Source organism: Doryrhamphus excisus, linkage group LG19, assembly GCF_037039965.1.
Source record: "Doryrhamphus excisus strain RoL-2023G ecotype Guam linkage group LG19, RoL_Dexc_Guam_v1.1, whole genome shotgun sequence".
NCBI classification, from domain to species: Eukaryota; Metazoa; Chordata; class Actinopteri; order Syngnathiformes; family Syngnathidae; genus Doryrhamphus; species Doryrhamphus excisus.
The window spans coordinates 5,134,635-5,156,780 of record NC_136375.1 but is presented as its reverse complement, the minus strand read 5'-3'; the positions used below and the strand labels follow the sequence as shown (position 1 = coordinate 5,156,780).

The 22,146-nt window shown below is 37.5% G+C and overlaps 1 protein-coding gene across 1 annotated transcript in view; it reads right to left on the bottom strand.

The window, feature by feature from the left end:
- Positions 1-3,810: 3,810 nt before the first annotated feature.
- LOC131106980 (breakpoint cluster region protein-like) overlaps positions 3,811-22,146 on the bottom strand; it is a 99,065-nt gene continuing 80,729 nt past the window's right edge. Inside the window, exons 16-23 of the mRNA XM_058056585.2 lie at positions 20,750-20,881; positions 18,241-18,300; positions 18,036-18,145; positions 16,084-16,223; positions 15,863-15,997; positions 15,689-15,794; positions 12,277-12,439; positions 3,811-10,943 (exon numbers count right to left, since the gene is read on the bottom strand). Of these exons, the coding sequence (XP_057912568.2) occupies positions 10,854-10,943; positions 12,277-12,439; positions 15,689-15,794; positions 15,863-15,997; positions 16,084-16,223; positions 18,036-18,145; positions 18,241-18,300; positions 20,750-20,881 (936 nt within the window). The 3' untranslated portion in view covers positions 3,811-10,853. The remainder of the gene's footprint in view (positions 10,944-12,276; positions 12,440-15,688; positions 15,795-15,862; positions 15,998-16,083; positions 16,224-18,035; positions 18,146-18,240; positions 18,301-20,749; positions 20,882-22,146) is intronic.

The following is a 22,146-nucleotide window of genomic DNA, read 5'->3' as shown; positions in this document are numbered from 1 at the left end:
GTAATTACGATAATAGAGTCGTTCATTTACGGGAATAAAGTCATGAGTTTAACAGGACAAAATCGTAAATTTAAGGAAAAAACGCAGATAATTATAAGAATAAAGTTGCTTACAAGAACAAAATAGTTAGTTGGCGTAAAAAAAAACGTTATGACAATAAATTCGTAAATTTACAAGAAAAAAAGTTGTAATATTACAAGAATAAAGTCATGAATTTACAAAAAAAACTTGTACAATTATGAGTATCATAATTTATGGCATAATTTATGACATTAAGATTGTGAAATTACCATAATAAAGTTTATAATTGTAAAAATAATTTATTTGAATAAACTCATGAGTTTACAAAATCAGTAATTTACGGGGGAAAAAATCAATAAATTATGAAAATAAAGTTTTAAATTTACAAGAAAAAAAGTTATAATATTACAAGAATAAAGTTGTCAATTTATGTCAATAAAGTCGTGAATTTACAAAATCGTTAATTAACAAAAAAAAAATAATCTAAAAGAACAAAGTTGTGAATTTACAATAAAAACCTTGTAAAATTATGAGAATCGTGTCGTAAATTTACAAGAAAAAAGTTGTAATATTAAGAGAATAAAGTTGTTAATTTATTTGAATTAAGTCATGCATTTACAAAAACAAAATCGTTAATTTACAAAAAAATTTTATTATGAGAATAAAGTTGTTAATTTATTTGAATAAAGTCATTAATTTACAAGAACAAAATTGTTAATTTACAGATAAAACTTGTAAAAATATGATGAAGTAACTAATTTTGTAATATTCAGAGAATAAGGTCGTTAATTTATGAATAAAGTTGCGAATTTAAAGGAAAAAAAGACTTGAATTTCCAGAAAAAAGCTTGTAAAATGATGAAAATAAAGTTGTTAATTTATTTAAATAAAATCATGAATTTACAAAAACAAAAACATCAAAATAAAACCAAATCTACCCCATATAACAAATCTGTTTAGAATGTAAGGGCATTTAGATTAGACATTAAAAAAGAATTTGACCACAAAATGTGGAATTTGACGAGAAAAGGACCAACGTAGTATGACGAAAATTGTCAAAATTCTCCAACAATAAAATCCCAATTAAAGTCATACAGTAAAGTCTCGTTATATCGATATTCTCGGGAGTCGGAAAAAATACAGATATAACCGGACTATCCATATATCCGATCCTGCGCCGAACTGCATTAAAAGTGGGCAATAATGCACTCGACATTGTTCTATAGAAGAACCAACTGCGTTCGTGGTTTCTCTCGTGTGTATAGAATCTATACACACGAGAGAAACCACGAACGCCAGCATGTACATATGAAAAAGAGTGATTATTGCAAGCGATAAAAAGATATCTGAATACAACACAATTAAATACATGTATTGTACGCTTGTGTCTTCGTTGGAATAGGTGTGTATGCTATGTCAGTTGGTTCTTCTGTTGCAGGCATGTGTTTGGCCAGCTATGTGGGGAGGGTTGAGCATGACCTGTGAACCAGGAAGTGCGGGAATCGGTGTGTGTGCTGCGCTCTGGTGGTGGAAGTGTGAAAAATAAAGTTGACTGGAAGCAGCCGTTCGCCGTGTTCTTTTTTGGTATTGAAATCCTTAAGCAAAGATTGATTTAAGCTGCTTTTGTATCGATATAAGCAGACCAAATTGGCTGGCGGGAGATGAAAAGGGCATCGTAGTAACCGGATTATCATAATAACCGGGTATCGTACTAACGGAACTAATTATATCATAAAAGACTAGAAATTTGCCGGGAAATGAAAATAGTATCGTAATAAGTAGTAATTCGTTATAACCGATATCGATATAACAAGACTTTACTGTAATTAAAAAAAGAGAATAAATGAGATAATAAATGTTGAATATTAGAAGAAAAATTGTTAGAATGAAAAACAGATTGGAATTCGAGAAAATAAAATCTCAAAATATTATGAGATTTTAAAAAAGTTTCCCAACAAAGTTGGACATTATGAAAAAAGTCATTTTATGAGGGAAAAAATACAAGAAAAAACAAGTTATAAAATGATCAGAAAATATTCATTTTTGGAGAAAAATGTAAAAAATTTAAACAGAGAAAATAATAAATTCATTCATTCATTCAATTTCTACTGCTTGTTCCTCACGAGGGTTGCGGGGGTGCTGGAGCCTATCCCAGCTGTCTTCGGGCGAGAGGCGGGGTCACCCTGGACTGGTCACCAGCCAATCACAGGGCACATATAGACAAACAACCATTCACACTCACATTCATACCTATGGACAATTTGGAGTCACCAATTAACCTAGCATGTTTTTGGAATGTGGGAGGAAACCGGAGTACCCGGAGAAAACCCACGCATGCACGGGGAGAACATGCAAACTCCACACAGAGATGACCGAGGGTGGAATTGAACCCTGGTCTAAAATAATAAATATTATGTGGAAATTTATATAGATTTATATATTTATAAAATATTTAATAATAGAATGCAGTCATAATTTTATAGAAAAATTTATGAAAAAAAAGAAAATTTTCGGGAAAAAAAAAAAAAAAAAAACGTGACGTGAGTGACAGATGAACACAGTAAACAGATAAAAAAAGCGAAAAGAAAAGTGATATGAGACGGTACTACAATAAGACAGTAGACAGCGGGTACTGTATATACAGGAGTTTTTTTTATTCATCGTTTGTGTACAAACATCAGCTGCAAATGCTTCCAAACGTGTTCGTCCTCAGAGTTGACGCCGTGTACGGGCAGAACGAGAGTCCAACCGTGGGGGGACGTGGGGGTAGAAAAAAGAGAGAGTTTGCGGTCGGCATCATGAGCATGAATTCACCGACCGCAGCGTCATGGAGCATTTGAAGTCGTCTATAATCCATAATCCATAATCTACAACAAGATTGACGTGTCACGGAGCATTTCAAATCCTTCATCATCTTCTCCTCAACGTTGACTTTTATTATGCACCAAACTCTGGTGTTTTATGTATGACAAAAGTATACATGCACAATAACCACCATCATTTCTCTCTCTCTCTCTCTCTCTCTCTCTCTCTTTAGGGCCGCACTCAAAAGAAATAAAATACTACAGGAAGAAATAACCCCAAAAGTCATCATTTTGCAAGAAAAAAAAATTAATTTATGATGAAAAGTCAAATTATTAGCATAAAGTAGTGTAATTTAGTGGGGGTCAAAGACTACAAAAATGAAAATACTATTTAGGTAGTATTTTTATTATATGAGTTATGAGGGAAAGTTGCCGCAGATATTTGGATATCATGAAATGATGAAAAAGGATGAGAAAATGGTCATAATCCTATAAAATATTTGCAAAAGTCCTAATTTTATGGGAAAAAAGTTGTAATCTCAGCAGAAAAAGGCTCAATTTTTAAGTCAAAAGTGGCAATTGTGGGAGAAAAAAATGCCACTTTTTTATATGCATATTTTCAGAATTGTTTTTTTAATAATAATCATAAAATTTTCTGTTAACTGATCACAAATGATCTGTTTTCAGGGAAAATGGGGCCATTTTTAGAGACACTATTTTACAAAAAAGGCAATTTTATAACAAATAATATTGCAATTTCATAAGTATAAGTTGTAATTTTATCCCAAAAATACTGTATTTTATGTGAAAACATTAATAATGACAAAGAAGTTGTCATTTTAAAGTAAAATCTTAATTTTGAAAAAAAACTTCATTTTTAGAGAAAGAAGTTGTCATTTTTAATGAAAATAGTCATAATTTAAAAAACGACACACACATATGTATATATATATATATATATATATATATATATATATATATATATATATATATATATATATATATATATATATATATATATATATATATATATATATATATTAGCAAAAGCAGTCTTAATGTATGAGACAAAAGTCATCATTTCATGAGACCCAATTTTAAAAGAAAATATGATTTAAAAAAAGGTCATAATTCTATCATGACAAAAAAGTCCTAATTTAAGTCATAATATGAGATTTGGAAATTTATTTTACAGACAAAGTCATAATTTGAAGACGTAAAAGTGGAAGAAAAGTTTTTCTATGAGGAAAAATTCAGACTTTTTGTGAGAAAATCTCACAAAATTCGAAAGAACAAACAAAATTCACAATAATAGGAGAATTTAGAACATTTTAGAAAAAAAGTAGTGATATTTAAACTGTATTTTACATGAAAAAAATGATGTCATTTTATGAAAAAAGGCATAATTTTATGAGACAAAGCTTTTCAATTTTATAATGACAAAGTCATAATTTTATAAGCAAAAAAAAAGGCTATTTATGAGGACAACAAGTTGTAAATTTACACACAAAAATTTTATTTTAGGGGAAAAAATTCAAATTTTCCTTCTAAAATTTGCAATTTTATGGTTCTTTAAAATACAGAGACTTATTTTTTATTTTCTTAATTGGAAATATTACAAGGCCTGCTGCGGGGGCTTTGGTGTAACGGGGAATGGGACGCTAGCGGTTCGGACCTTTTAAAACCTTAAAACTGATTTATCCTGACGACAGGACCGGTTTCTCTTCATGGCCTTGCCGCTTTTACGGATATATCACCGACATCAGGAATCTGTTTTTGTCTTTTGAGTGCGGCCCTGAAAACGCCTTCCTCCGTTGTGCCGGTGATAAAACAACACATCAAACCAGTTGCGGTGTACCCTTGATGCCTCGCCCCCAACAATCACAGTGTCCAGTCTTGTTTTATTTCAACACCACCGACGACGACAAACGCAACAAGAAACATGAACGTCTTCCTCCAGGATATTCCCATAAATAAATAGATCCAGCAGACCTTCTACTCCGAGACAGAGCATAAATAAATCGGCGTCAAAAGGCATTTAAGGGAGTCGAGATAAGGACACGGGCAAGAATTTCAGCGTTAGAAAGGAGAGGGGGGGGGGGGCAAAGCGGACCAGCTAAGACTGTTTATTGAGACTTTGAAAGGTCCTGTCTTAGTCTAGGAGAAAATGTGCTCAGCAAAAAAAGGCAACAAGGAAAGTTTGCACTGTCAAGCCAAAGAAAAGCGTGTGTGTGTGTGTGTGTGTGTGTGTGTGTGTTTTGAGGCACGACAGGGTCATTACAAGAAGTGTAGGCAATCGGGACGTAGACGTAGAAACGCATGCTACACACAGCAAGGCGGAAAAGGACGTGTCGGCACCTGATGAATCTACCCGACGTTTAAACACGCACCAAAAATGGCAGCGCTCGCGTCCAATTTCACACTTTTTCTAGGAAACGAGTGGATCAAACGACCGGTTGTGCTTTCATTCCAAAAAAAACCTACAAGATGTCCGATGGGATACATGGTGGCCGTCTACGAGCATGCATTTAAAAAAAAAAAAAACCTTTGATATGCTTTTTTTGCCAATCATTAAAGCAGAGAAATGGAGATATGTACTGCATATGCTGTACTACAGGATACTCCACGAGTAGTAATGATGAAGGGGCTGGAATAAATACTAGTACAAAAATACCAATGAAAAACAACATGCCTGCATGTTAATCACCAAAACATCACTATGGGCTTATCATTCATTCATTTTCATATTTGGATGGGATAAAGGATCCTAACAAGGACAGCCTCTTGCCTATGCTGGGCGCTAACGTTAGCCATTAAGGTTGTGTGCTGACGTTAGTCTTTAAAGCCATGTGCTAACGTTCGTCATCAAATTCGTGTGCTAACGTTAGTCACCAGAGTTGTATGCTAACATCAGTCACCAAATTTGTGTGCTAATGTTAGTCACTAAAGTTGTGTGCTAACGTTAGTCACTAAAGTTGTGTGCTAACGTTAGTCACCAAAGTTGTGTGCTAACGTTAGTCACCAAAGTTGTGTGCTAACGTTAGCCACCAAAGTTGTGTGCTAACATCAGTCGCCAAAGTTGAATGCTAACATTAGTCACCAAATTCGTGTGCTAACGTTAGTCACCAGAGTTGTATGCTAACATCAGTCACCAAATTTGTGTGCTAACGTTAGTCACTAAAGTTGTGTGCTAACGTTAGTCACTAAAGTTGTGTGCTAACGTTAGTTACTAAAGTTGTGTGCTAATGTTAGTCATCAAATTTGTGTGCTAACATTAGTTACCAAATTTCTGTGCTAACGTTAGTCACCAAAGTTGTGTGCTAACTTTAGTCACTAAAGTTGTGTGCTAATGTTATTCATGAAATTTGTGTGCTAATGTTGGTTACCAAATTTGTGTGCTAATGTTAGTCACCAAAGTTGTGTGCTAACGTTAGTCACTAAAGTTGTGTGCTAACGTTAGTCACTTAAGTTGTGTGCTGATGTTAGTCGCTCAAGCTATGTGCTAACATTAGTCATCAATGTTGCCGTGTTGACTTTAGTCGCTCAAGCTGTTAACCACTCATTAGCCACTCAATCTGCGTGGTAACGTTAGCCACTAAAGTTGTATGCTAATGTTAATCACCAAAGTTGTGTGCTAACGTTAGTTACTAAAGTTGTGTGCTAACAATAGTTACCAAATTCGTGTGCTAATGTTAATCACTAAAGTTGTGTGCTAACGTTAGTCACCAAAGTTGCACGCTAACGTTAGCCACTAAAGTTGTGTGCTAACGTTAGTCACCAAAGTTGTGTGCTAACGTTAGCCACTAAAGTTGTGTGCTAACGTTAGTCACCAAAGTTGTGTGCTAACATCAGTCGCCAAAGTTGAATGCTAACATTAGTCACCAAATTCGTGTGCTAACGTTAGTCACCAGAGTTGTATGCTAACATCAGTCACTAAAGTTGTGTGCTAATGTTAGTCATCAAATTTGTGTGCTAACATTAGTTACCAAATTTCTGTGCTAACGTTAGTCACCAAAGTTGTGTGCTAACTTTAGTCACTAAAGTTGTGTGCTAATGTTATTCATGAAATTTGTGTGCTAATGTTGGTTACCAAATTTGTGTGCTAATGTTAGTCACCAAAGTTGTGTGCTAACGTTAGTCACTAAAGTTGTGTGCTAACGTTAGTCACTTAAGTTGTGTGCTAACGTTAGTCGCTCAAGCTATGTGCTAACATTAGTCATCAATGTTGCCGTGTTGACTTTAGTCGCTCAAGCTGTTAACATTAGCCACTCAATCTGCGTGGTAACGTTAGCCACTAAAGTTGTGTGCTAATGTTAGTCACTAAAGTTGTGTGCTAACGTTAGTCACCAAAGTTGTGTGCTAACATCAGTCGCCAGAGTTGTATGCTAATGTTAATCACCAAAGTTGTGTGCTAACGCTAGTTACTAAAGTTGTGTGCTAATGTTAGTCACCAAATTTGTGTGCTAATGTTAATCACCCAAGTTGTGTGCTAACGTTAGTCACCAAAGTTTTGTGCTAACGTTAGTCACTAAAGTTGTGTGCTAACAATAGTTACCAAATTCGTGTGCTAATGTTAATCACTAAAGTTGTGTGCTAACGTTAGTCACCAAATCCGTGTGCTAATGTTAGTCACCAAAGTTGAGTGCTAACGTTAATCACCAAAGTTGTGTGTTAACATTAATCACTAAAGTTGTGTGCTACCGTTAGTCACCAAATTTGTGCGCTAACGTTAGTCACCAAAGTTGTGTGCTAACATTAGTTACCAAATTTGTGTGCTAATGTTAGTCACTAAAGTTGTGTGCTACCGTTCTTCACCAAAATTTTGTGCTAATGTTAGTCACCAAAGTCGCATGCAAACATCAGTCACCAAATTTGTGTGCTGCCATATAGCCACCAAAGTTGTGCTAACTGTCACCAAATTTGCGTGCTAACGTTAGTCACCAACGTTGTGTGCTAAACTTTGTCGCCAAAGTTGCACGCTCAACATTTTTGGTGTTTTATGATTTTAATGTTCTACTGTACAAAGTGTGCACATGCGCCGATAATTATGTACCACAGATGCTCCAATTAACAGCTCCATTCTGGCTTTTACGAGGAAAAAAATCAATCAATTTTATGGGAAATAAGTAGGGATGACTAATAATTATCGCTACCGATAATTATTGGCCCAATATCAGTATAAATATTTTATATGGGTGTCAGAATTTTTGAAAAATGCTGTATACGACACATAAATGTTGTATGTTACATGTTACACATATCGGTATTGGAAAGTGAGAGTTGGACAATATTGTTTTTTGGCAAAAAAGCCAATATTGGACATGCCTAAAAATATATTTTTTAATTTATGACAATTTATGATGAAAATTTCATGGGAAATAGGTTATAATTTTACAAAAAATATTGTAATTTCACGGAACAACTGTAAATTTTAGGGGAAATAAGGAAAAAAACAGCTGCACGGCAGCCGAGTGGTTAGCTCGCAGGCAAGTTCGAATCCACCCTTGGCCATCTCTGTGTGGAGTTTGCATGTTCTCCCCGTGCATGCGTGGGTTTTCTCCGGGGACATTCCAAAAACATGCTAGGTTAATTGGCCACTCCAAATTGTCCATAGGTATGAATGTGAGTGTGAATGGTTGTTTGTCTATATGTGCCCTGTGATTGGCTGGCCACCAGTCCAGGGTGTACCCCGCCTCTCGCCTGAAAGACAGCTGGGATAGGCTCCAGCATGCCCGCGACCCTTGTGAGGATAAGCGGTAGAAAATGAATGAATGAAAGTCATACCTAAAAAAAAATGTCATTTTATATAAAAATTCATAATTCACGAGAAAAAAAAGCATAATGGACGTCTGGCAACAATTGGAGCATTCACGATAACAGTAGTGAGTTATTCATCAGCGTGTTTTACGTTGCTGTTGATGGCCGTTTGAATGCTCAAACATGACGGCGTCTGAGCTAGCAAGGATGCAAAACCCTCCTGCCGCCCGCTAATGAGAGAGATGACGTCTGGATGCGAGACGGAGCAGAGAAAATAAATAAAGAGCAGCATTCAAGTACATCGCCGTGGCGGCGAAAGAAGCAACAAAAAGGCTGCAGAGGAATGAATAAGAAGGCTAACATCCTGCTTCTGTTGACGGCGAGACACGTTCAAGGCTAACTAAAACCACCCGCCTCGTCCAAAAACCCCTAAAGTACGCACATAGAAAAAACAGGAATAAATTACACTCAACATCTTAGATTATAAAGATCTTAAAGACAGACTTTAAGAGTATGTACAACGAGGAACCAACCACCCCACTCGATGGAACAAGGTAGAAAATACATCACTTCCTGTGGATCGTTCACGTACAACAGCGGGGAAAACGGCAGGCTGTGAAGTGTAGTACTCTGGGAATACCGGTACAGTAGGTCCCCGCTTATTTGTCGTTATTCCTAATTAAAAAACGGTAAATTAACCAGAAAGTGGCTTGATGGAAAATAGTGCTGCAGCTACAAATCCAGCAGAGGGCGCTGTCTTGCAAGCCAACCTTTTCCAGCAGGAAGATGCTTAACAAGAGGTGATGTGTAAGAAAGCTAATATCGAGCATCTCTATACATTGCTGTATACCAGGGGTGTCCAAAGTGTGGCCCGGGGCCTATATCTGGTCTGAGTGTCTGAATTGTTTTTATTAGCCTTCATTTAAAAAAAAAAAAAAGAAAATATAAAATTAAAGCTGCAAGCACCCCTAGGTAGTTTAGGGGTCCTGCTGCGGAGTGTGGAGGACTAGTTCACTCAAACACAACCCCTAGTTTTGCCCCAAAATTGCCACCAGAAATAAAAATATCTGACTTCCTGTTTGATTTGGAAGGCGTCTTCAGACTTTTTTTCATGTTCTGATATGATTGATGTCGCCACCAAATTTTGTACTGTTCTGTGAAACTGTTGGTTGGGGTTGAAAGGGGGGTGCTACTGAGTGAGTTTTGGGGGGGGGGTTCTCCTTTAACAAACAGAACTGATGAGTTTTCCGTACATGTTAAAGCCCTCAAAAATTCAAGAAAATTGGCAGAATTTATGTGATTAAAAAATATAAACGTAGCAGTTGCAAGAAGGAATCCATACGTTGGTGGTCAAGGCCTGTGATACAGAAAAAAAATGCAAAAAAAATTGGCCATCAACATATATAAAAAATATAAATAAAATTTAAAAAGTAAATAAAACACAGCAAAATGATATTATGAGTTAAAAAATATGTTACAAGTTGAAATATTCCATCTTAAAATTTGCAATATTATTAAAAAAAAAGAACAAATGTAAAGATTTAACAAAATTAGGGTGGGGGGGGTCTTATATCATGAGAATAAAGTCCAAATATTCCGAGTTGAAAGTTGAAGTATTTGTAAATAAATAAATAAAAAACTCCACATGTAAGCTTTAAGCATATATGACTTCTTAGCTGAATATACTGTATATACAGTAACTTATTAGGTTGGCAGAAATAAAATAAAATAAAATAAAATAAAATAAAATAAAATAAAATAAAATAAAATAAAATAAAATAAAATAAAATAAAATAAAATAAAATAAAATAAGCATCTTCTGATTTTTTCAGTAAGCGGCCCTCGGTATAAAAAGTTTGGACACCCCTGCTGTATACTGAATGCCCGCAAAGGTCCAATGAAAAGGATCTGTAGCAACCGTGAGTAGAGTAAAGTTTTCATGGCCATTGTTTGCTAGCATCGCTGTGTCAATTCCTTCAAGCGGCTGTGGTTTGTTTACCTTGTAAACAGACATAAGAAGCAGGAACGTTGGATATTCCGCGTCCTTGCTGAGATGATGTCTGGAAATGTAGGAGATGGACGCGTCTGGTGCGGAGGATGAGATCCCTTGAAGGAATGCAGACGGAAGAAGAACGTACGGATAACTGACAGATGCGGCTAGAGGTTCACCGCCACCCTCTAGTGGTCAGGGGGGAAAAAAAAAACCTTTCCTCTCCTGCCAGGCTCACTTTGAGTCCTTAACGGTCCAGGTTTGAGGTAAGTAAAGTAGTCTTTAGACCTCAGTGGAGAAGAGGATGCTCTGTCGTTTGCTGTCGGGGGTGGGGATGGTCTCCAGCTGCAGGAAGTACAGCAGAACCTGGACCTGTCAGGAGATATGGCATTTCAGTACAAGCTAGCATGAGCTCCAAAAGCACACAGGACCAACATGTATGCTCAGAAGTTAGCATTGCCATGTAGGTGAAAAATCAGACTATTAGTATCAATTTTTTTTTGTTTTTCCCAACATTTTCAAAATATTTCAGCTTTCTTCTTAAATAATGTTGGCAAATGATCTTCTCCAAATATTTTGGCTTTTTCCCCAAGCAAAAATTACAACTTTATTTTGTTTTGTTTCGCACAATATTCCATTTTCAAACATATTCAAACACATTTTTTTCTTGAATATCTCAACTCTCTGCTACAAACATTTTTCCTTATCCTCATGAAATGAACAACTTTACTAATTATGACTTTATCCAAAAAATATTTGCACTTAATATAATAATATTTTTTTTTTCTCGAGTATTTCAACCCTTTGCTACTAAAAACAATTATTCCTCCTCATATATATTAATATTTTGACTTTATCCTTGTAAAATTACAGCTCTTTTCATTTCTGCTGCTGTCATTTTTTAAATGGTCCAACTATTTCAACATTGATCATCTAATTTTTCATTTGTTTTTTAAAAAGACAAATTTTCCAAAAATTATGACTTTATTTTTTGTTTGTCGTAATATTGCAATTGCATATGACATTTTTTCGTCAATATTTCAACTCTAGGCAACTAATATGACATCATTTTTTCTCATACTATTGTCAATTATTCTGGTAGAATTTATAACTTTACTCTCTTAATATTTTGACTTTATTCTGATAAAATTCCCATTTTTTAATTTTTCAACCATTTCAATTTTTTTTTCAATAATTTTTATTTTATTTTATTTTTTCAACAACATTTTCAAAGATATGTGACTATTTTGTTTTGTTTGTCATATTATTAAATTGTAAACATTTTTCTTCAATATTTCAACTTTATGCTACTAAAATTACATTATTTGTCCTTATAATATTAGTTAAAGTTTTTCTCATATTTTTTTCTCATTTTTTGAGAGAATTTGATTTTTTTGAATATAAAATTACAGCAGTTTTATCAATTTTCTGTGTTTTTTTCCCAAACAGTACAACTTTATTTGTTTTCTTTGTTTGTCATATTACGACCACAAAATTGCATCTTTTTTCTTTATTATTTCAAATTTATAGCACTAAAAAGAATTGCCTTCCCTCATATTATGATGTATTCTTGTATTTTTTTACTCATTAAAATCCAACTTTTTTCTCTGTATATTTTGACTTTATTCTCTGAAAATCACAGCTGTGTTTTTCCAACTTTTCTTTTGCAACTATCGATGCCATAAATATGACTTTGGAGGCGTACCTGTGCCATGACTTCCAGGGACCAGCTGTCCCCCATGCTGATAGGCTGGGTGGGGTTAGCGGGGATCTTGCTGTCCTTCTCGGCGGGCCTCAAGAGGGTGGGACCGAACACGGTAGCCAGATTGTGGAGGGACATTTTGTTGACGCACTCCTTCTCTGCCACCCTGACCAACATAACGGACAATGTTATCATTATTCATGATATCATATGCATATTAATGTTGGAAAACGACAAAATGTCTCTTTTAATACCCAGCGTGTGTATTTGTACTCCTGTATTTGTACTTTAGTGACTCAGCGGTAATGAATGATAATGGAAGATGATCCATCATCAAAAGGAATGGGAGCCACGGTGTAGCCTTTAGCCTGGTCCTAGCACTGGAGGCTAGCAGGCCTCCTGTTAGTGATGGATGCTGAAATAACGATACTTCCGATACTTCAAGTTTTTCATTCTTGTAATAATTTGTACTATTTAATCATTTATTTGTAACGGTTTCATTAGCTTGGCTATGCTGTATCATCCCGCTACCTCGGTATACTTCAGGGTTGAAAATAAATCATAATTATTAAGTTACCGCTTTTCCTCACGAGGGTCGCAGGGGTGCTGGAGCCTATCCCAGCTGTCTTCGGGCGTGAGGCAGGGTACACCCTGGACTGGTGGCCAGCCAATCACAGGGCACATACAGTGAAGAAAATAAGTATTTGAACACCCTGCTATTTTGCTATTTCTCCCACTTAGAAATCATGGAGGGGTCTGAAATTTTCATCGTAGGTGCATGTCCACTGCGAGAGAGATAAACTAAAAAGAAAAATCCAGAAATCACAATGCATGATTTTTTAACAATTTATTTGTGTGATACAGCTGCAAATAAGTATTTGAACACCTGTGTATCATCTAGAATTCTGACCCTGAAAGACCTGTTAGTCTGCCCATTAGAAGTCCACCTGCACTCCATGTATCATCCTGAATCAGATGCACCTGTTTGAGGTCGTTAGCTGCATAAAGACACCTGTCCACCCCATACAATCAGTAAGACTTTAACTTGTAACATGGCGAAGACCAAAGAGCTGTCCAAAGACACCAGAGACAAAATTGTACACCTCCACAAGGCTGGAAAGGGCTACGGAGCAATTACCAAGCAGCTTGGTGAAAAAAGGTCCACTGTTGGAGCTATCATTAGAAAATGGAAGAAGCTAAACATGACGGTCAATCTCAATCGGAGTGGAGCCCCATGCAAGATATCACCTCGTGGGGTCTCAATGATTCTAAGAAAGGTGAGGAATCAGCCCAGAACTACACGACAGGACTTGGTCAATGACCTGAAAAGAGCTGGGACCACCGTTTCCAAGGTTACTGTAGGTAATACACTAAGACGTCATGATGTGAAATCATGCATGGCACGAAAGGTTCCCCTGCTTAAACCAGCACATGTCAAGGCCCGTCTTAAGTTTGCATATGACCATTTGGATGATACAGAGGAGTCATGGGAGAAAGTTTTATGGTCAGATGAGACCAAAATAGAACTTTTTGGTCATAATTCCAATAAGCGTGTTTGGAGGAAGAAGAATGAAGAGTACAATCCGAAGAACACCATCCCTACTGTGAAGCATGGGGGTGGTAGCATCATGCTTTGGGGGTGTTTTTCTGCACATGGGACAGGACGAGTGCACTGCATTAAAGAGAGGATGACTGGGGCCGTGTATTGTGAGATTTTGGGGAACAACCTCCTTCCCTCTGTCAGAGCATTGAAGATGGGTCGTGGCTGGGTCTTCCAACACGACAACGACCCGAAGCACACAGCCAGGAAAACCAAGGAGTGGCTCCGTAAGAAGCATATCAAGGTTCTAGCATGGCCCAGCCAGTCTCCAGACCTGAACCCAATCGAAAATCTTTGGAGGGAGCTCAAACTCCGTGTTTCTCAGCGACAGCCCAGAAACCTGACTGATCTAGAGAAGATCTGTGTGGAGGAGTGGGCCAAGATCCCTCCTGCAGTGTGTGCAAACCTGGTGAAAAACTACAGGAAACGTTTGACCTCTGTAATAGCAAACAAAGGCTACTGTACCAAATATTAACATTCATTTTCTCAGGTGTTCAAATACTTATTAGCAGCTGTATCACACAAATAAATTGTTAAAAAATCATGCATTGTGATTTCTGGATTTTTCTTTTTAGTTTATCTCTCTCACAGTGGACATGCACCTACGATGAAAATTTCAGACCCCTCCATGATTTCTAAGTGGGAGAAATAGCAAAATAGCAGGGTGTTCAAATACTTATTTTCTTCACTGTATAGACAAACAACCATTCACACTCACATTCATACCTATGGACAATTTGGAATGGCCAATTAACCTAGCATGTTTTTGGAATGTGGGAGGAAACCGGAGTACCCGGAGAAAACCCACGCATGCACGGGGAGAACATGCAAACTCCACACAGAGATGGCCGAGGGTGGAATTGAACCCTGGTCTCCTAGCTGTGAGGTCTGCGCGCTAACCACTAGACTGCCGTGCCGGCCATTAAAATTATTAATATGCTTAATTAATCCATTTTCACATGTCTTCTATTCTTTATACTAGAATGTGAATTACACTACACAACTTATTAAAATTTACCGCATCGGGTGAATTGGCAGAAAGTATTGGTATCACATCGGAATCGCTGATATCATCCTGAATCTTACTCAGTATCGGATCAGAAACGAAAAAGACTGTCATACATTAAGTTCACCACACTGCTGTTTTTGTTTTGTTAGATATGTTTCACAACAATGGTGCATTCAAGTATTGCCGAACAAAGTGCGAAATTGCAACGCTTGAGCAAAAAACATGATCAGTGAAGCATGAAGACATGAAATTAATATACATTGCATTAATTGCATCATGTACAAGATGTTTAACACATCTTGTACATGATGCCGTTTTATCCCGTATTTATGAATTATTAACGATTAACTGCTCATAAAAATGAGAATATGTTGGGGTTATATTTCCCCGAAAATTGGCTTTTAGTCAACCGTACATGCACAGCGACTCCATTTCAATGGAGAGTGTCTGCTACATGTCGCTTCAATTGTACGGGCGCCCACACCGACATGAGAACTGCTTGTCTCCATGGCAACCACGTCACCATACGCAGCTGAATGAGAGCCGTCCCTGAAGGTGAACAGAGTGTGAAGGAAAGATGACCTAATGTGATGGATCGCCATCTTTTCATGATAAGATTACACTATTGTCTCACGTAGATGTCGGCATTGGAGGCATCGCAAGTGGTTCACCTTATCTAGCTCTGCATGCACTTTAAAATGTTGCTACAGTTGTAAAACGGTGTTGTAATGACACTGTATGCTTGCTTGCTTGATCGTTTATCGTCTGGCCTGTGATGCATTCAAGTGCTCCTTTGATTGCCGTACCTTTTCAGGTGGTCCAAAAGGAAAAGGAAGGTGACCAAGTTGGGCTCCGGTAGCGACAGCAGCAGGTTCAACATGCAGCTCTCCTTGGCCACGCTGTCCGACAGCGCTGCGGAGGAAAGGACGCAGAGATTAACGTACGGGTGAAAAAGGACGCCAGAAAGTTGTCCGACGTACTGATGCCGCCTGCAAAATTGGGGTAGAGCTCGTCGGTGAACAGCGGCTCCGGCAGCTCACGGAAGTACAGCTTCAAGGTACCGGCGATGGCGTTGACGTCCATTTCGCTCATCATCACAGACACGTCTTTGTTGTCTACGCGCGGCGACACAGAGAGCTTAGCGACGACAAAGACGGACAAAGACCAAAAAAACTTGCGGCTTGACTTGAAAGCCACTCACTGGTGTCGAAGGCCGTCTTCAGGGCCTGGATGTCGGTGGCCACCCCGGACACCCGGTAGATGCCCACTTCCTCCATCCCCCGCCGCTCAATCTCCTCCAGGCACTGGCGGACGATGTAGGGCACCTTGGAACGCTCGCGTCTGCGTGGAAGGACGCACAAGTAAGAAGACATACAACTTTACCTCCTTTGCGGATATTAAGTATATGTACTTCAGCAAATATGCTAACCTAGCATGAAGTTGCTGCTAAAATGTGACTAATGTTAGCACTTTAGCACACATGACTATGCTACTGTTGCTAATGTTTGACTTCATTCGAAGTGATGATGAACTTTCCCGGTGTATACTTTAATTATTCCAAATTATATTCCAAATTGTACTACCTCGTGGGTATTTGATGTCAGAAATACGAACTGTGTTATTTTTGACAAGCTGATGGTTTGAAAATAAGCTTGGGTGCAACTTTAGCAGCATATTTAAGTATAATATATTCAATTGTTTATATTATAAACTCAGGCTTCGCTATCTTAAAATAAAACTTAGCTACAAATGGGACTGTAATGTTAGCACTTTAGCACACGCAGCTATGCTAGTCTTGCTAAATGTATGTGATTTTCGAGGTGTATATTTCAGAAATGTATTCCAAATCGTACAATCTCAGGGTTATTTGACATTAGCAGTTACAGCTGCGTGCTAGCAAAGCATCGTACTTTCAGCAAATATGGCACCCTAGCATGTTGCTGCCGTTGAAATGTGACTGTTGTGTTAGCACTTTAGCACACATATGTAGCTATGCTAGCCTTGCTAACATTTTACTTAATTCTGAATGGACATCTGAAACTCTGATAGACTTTAGAGTTGTATATTTCAGAAATTAATTCCAAATTGTACCACCTCAGGGGTATTTGACGTTAGCAGTTCCAACTGCGTGCTAGCAAAGCATTGTATCTTCAAAGCTCGTGAGGACTTGTGACATACATTGAGTTTAGCATGCTGTCTTTAGTGACGGTGCCTTGACAGTGGACATTTTGGGCACTTTAAAAGCTTATTTAATTATGACGTAAAACAGGCTTCGCTACACATCTTAAAATACATCCCAGAGCCCTATCCGTCGACCAGCTCCGGACGTGGCCGTTGTCAGTTTGATCATGTTTTGTTTCTTCAGCAAATATGGCACCCTAGCATGTTGCTGCTGTTGAAATGTGAACGTAATGTTAGCGCTTTAGCCCACATACGTATGTAGCAATGCTAGTCTCGCTAACGCTTTACGTAATTCTGAATGGTAATCTGAAATTCTGATAGACTTTCGAGTTGTACATTTCAGAAATTAATTCCAAATCGTACCACCTCAGGGGTATTTGACATTAGCTGTTCCAACTGCGTGCTAGCAAAGCATCGTATCTTCAAAGCTGAAGTTAGCATGCTGTCTTTAGTGCCGGTGCCTTGACAGTGGACATTTTCAACTTTAAAATCTTATTTAATTAATAATGAAGTAAAATATTGCCGCCGTTGAAATGTGAATGTATTGCCTTCAAGGCATATGCCGATATTGTCCAACTCCCATTTTCCTATTCCGATATCAGCTGATACCGATAACCGATATGTGTAACATGACATATCTCCTGTGTGTTGTACTATGTGTTGAATACAGCATTTTTTAATATCCATTTTTATGATCGGGGTACCAATATCAGTTGCGTTTTTATGCTGATAACGGCCCGATAATTATCGGTACTTATAATTATCGGACATCCCTAGTTGAATAAGATGTACGGCATGTATTACGTTGGACAAGTGCAGAGTTAAAGTGTATGTGTAGAAAGTGGGTGTGGAAAATCACGGCTCATTAGCATTAAAGCTACACACACACACAATTGTGACGTATTTAAAATTTGTGAAAAATGGAGACGTAAATAAACGGATAAAAATATCGCACAAAATGTGAAAACTCACTTGGTCACGGTGGAGATCTTGACTCCGAAGACGCCCATGGGTTTCCTGGAGGGCATTCTCTTCAGGCTGAACTCCCGGCTGGTGAACTTCATGGATAGTTTGACCTCGATCTGTCACAGGAAATAAGACGTTAAATAGCAAAACACCGGAATTGAAATGGAGGTAAATGTGGCTAACAGAAGATTTCACATGTGGACGGACGCACCCCGTTCATGGGAATGACCGTCCTTTGCCAATCTTTGCCTTGCAGAGTTTGCGGGTCCAGCTGAGTGAGGGAAAACCACACACAAACAATGTTAGCATGACCTAGCATCCGGGTGCCAATGGTGTCACGTGACTATACAAGGATCCAATGTACACTTCATTGCTAATTCTAGTGCATAAACACGCTGTGTACATGCATGTCACGTGTCTATTAGCGTGTCTGAGCCATCTGTTAGCATGTAAAGCTGACATGAATCATACTACACATGTCTTAGACGACTGAGCGGACGACTGAAAGCGCCTTCGGGTTTATGAAACGATGAAGTACATCGTCCTTCTCGCTCTCTTTGGCACATAAAATGACACTTTTAACTATTATTCCTTCATTTTTCACGTGTTTACCTCCTTTGTGTTGTCGAGGATGCTTTGTTTTATGGATTATGGACGACAAACAATATACATTAGACTACATTCTCACCCATTTAATACTGACACAAATATTTGCACATGCTTTTTGATACAAACGATATTCGTCTGCGCTTTGCTGCTTGCTTTGTTCTGTTTAATAAATATATATTTTGTAAAATTATATTAAATTCATTCATTCATTTTCTACCGCTTATCCTCACCAGGGTCATCGGCGTGCTGGAGCCTATCCCAGCTGTCTTAAATGTTTGTATTATTTTTTTAACCATTGTTGTCGCGTCAATAAGTGTCTGAAATGTGTTTGTAAAAATGCCAAATAATAACAACAATCATTATTATTGTTATAACTATATCATTATCTGTATTATTATTATTATGATGTTAACAATTTATAAAAATATTATGACTATCTTTACTATTATTATTTTATTTTATTTTATAAAATATAATTATTATTTTATTTTATAAAATACATAATAATAATAAGAAAAATATTTTAATCATCTGTAGTATTATTGTAAAAGTTATCAGTGTTACTATCATTAATATCAGTATTATTATAAAATTTCTCATGTACAAGGTTTGCAATATTTAAGTTTATTTTTTTTCCATTGTATTTATTTATTTATTTGTTTTTCAACATTTTTGGTAATCCCCAAACAGATTATTCATGGCTTTATGGTGTATCCCTGTATACATTTACATTTATGGTCCCCAAAAATTATTCTAAAAATAAAACATTATTTCCTCCAAAAATAGGATGCTTTTTTTCTGCAGAAAAAATTCACGCTGCCTCGAGAATCATTTATGAATATGTAGTAATACAGGTAGAATGTACCACTGTTGGAAAGCATGTTCATGTCTCTATGCTTCACTGATAATGCTATTTCACTAAGGTAGAGATTTGCCACTTTGGTTTCATGGTCCTTGAACGCACCACAGTTACTGTGAGATCTACTGTCTCATTATTTCGGCTGTCAATTTTTTTTTTTAAAACAATAAGTGAATATTCTTATCACTCACGAACGTAACTCTTACGGCGGAAGTACATTTTGATGCATTTAAGTACACACAGAAAATATATCTATACTCAAAACGTATGAGTTCAGCTTACATTACTTTGTGTCTTTTAACACAACACAGAGTGTGACTCAAAGGTGCTACTATTGAAGAGAAAAATAGATTGTTTTTTGGTTAAACTTCAATGTTCAGTTCATTTGGAGCTGTTAATACATACAATATATCACAGACAATATCGTTTTGGTTGATAGAATACTTCACGTATCATTCCAAATGTTGGCCGAGTGGTTAGCATGTAGGCCTGTTACTGTTACTGTTACCAAATAATCCACATAACATCGCACATTACGTCATTGCAGTGATTCTCACCCAGTCACAATTGAGCAGGAAAAATAAAATTAATTTATCATATTTCTTATTCCCAAACCTGACCTGTGTAGTGCAAATATGAGTTTATATATTTCAGTTTTTTTTATTTTATTTTTAAGATATGTGTAAAGGCAGCCAAACAAAGCAGTGGTTTGTGCAGCTTATTTGGGATGACATCATCGGTGTAGTGACACAGACCTACCACTAGAGGGCGGCGTCATTCACACGTGCAGCCACACAAAGAGTGCATTATTTATATATCATATATCATGTGATCTTTTTAAGACATTAGGAAAGGATTGTCTGCTTGTGCTGAGTGAAAGCACGTGCTCAGGTCACACCCATTCATAAAAATAAAAGCTTTTTTTTGGCGTAGCACTTTTTGTTGTGCTTTTTTAACACGAGTCTGCCTCTCCTTTGTTGGAGTTGTTATTATGCTGAAGGCTGGTATTGATGAAAATAATATTATTATTATTCTATTAGAAGCAGAGAAGAAAAGCACTTATTCCCATGTGAGCGGTCCTCAGAGAGAGCCATGCCCCCCCCCCCCCCCCCCGAGCGTCCTCTCATTACGTCATCTCATCCCAAACAAATTCACGCTGGCTTTAAATCATCCGCGGCACAACATTCACGCTTCGTGATAAGCGAGTCCAACGAGAAGGCTCTGCGGAAAGGAGGCTGACGTCATGCCATACCGGGATCTGGCCTTTCCCCATGATGCGGTCCGTGCTCTCGCCGTCCTCTTTGTTCTGCTTGGTCTTGTTGTAGCACTTCTCGTAGCAGAGCAGCCGCAGGGTCTGCGAGCCCTCCAGCTCGATCTCGAACTCCTGATGGACACACGCACAAGTCGGGATAGAGTTGATTTTGAAGCTCATTTCGTCAGCGTGGTTATTGCATGTATAGGTGTCCCTGAGGCTGGCCCCAATAAAAGGCCACTTCAAAATGCACAGTTTTTACATTTACACTATTCCAGCATAACGGATGCCGATGATTTGACAGGATGACACAAATGTTAGCAATACCTATGTGATGCTAACGTGCTAATATTACGCTCACATTTTAGCATCATGCTAGGTTAGCCTATTTACTGAAGAGAAACACAAGTCAAACTTGTGGGAGCTGAATGGCTGTATTTTAAGATGTGTCGAGAAGCCTGATTTACTACACATTCGGGAGCGGGTCAGAGGAAGGAGTTTTTTTTTTTTTTTTTCAAAATCCGTGCAACGCCGTCTGTAATTATTTAACGCTTCACATTTGGTCGACTTCACATGTGGACGCAGTCATCACCAGCAGCTCCTCATTAGCGGATATTACTTCCACTTTGCTGAACAAACTCCTCAGAGACTTTCACTGCAGATGCAACCCCCCCCCCCCCACTCCCCTTTCACGCCACTGATTGGGTCTCACAGCTTTTCTTCCTCCATGCAGCTATTCCGTTCACGTGCACGTACGTGCTTGTGTGCTTGCACATCTAGACTTTCAGCACAGGACATTAAATAGACTGTAAACCATGTCACAAAAGTATTGGGACAGAAATGTATGGTTTGATTAAACGGGGTGTCCCAATACATGTCAGTGCTCACAATAAGCAGTGGCATTGTGACATTGTATGACATGTTTTGAAATGAAGATCACGTGACAAAACACACTTTTCTTATGATTTTCTTCTATAAAGAATAGAAAAACATATATGGACAAAAGTATTAACAATAAATTCATTTATTGTTTAACTGCGCTGTCCCAATACTTTTGTCTTTGAAATAAAGCTATATATGCAACAAAGCACACATTAAAAAAATCTGAAAAAAATAAAAGCCCCCCAAAAAAACATGAAACATTTGAGACTTTCAGTCATGGCTACAAGAAATTCTGTAAAATATGGACAGAAATATTGGGACAAAAATCCATTGGTTGATTAACAGGGCTGTCCCAATACTTTTGTCCTGGAAATAAAGCTACATATGCAACAAAGCACACATTAAAAAGTCTGAAAAAAATAAAAGCCAAAAAAAAAATTAAACATTTGAGACTTTAAAACACACTTTTCTTATGATTTTCTTCTACAAAGAACAAAGAAAACAACATGGACAAA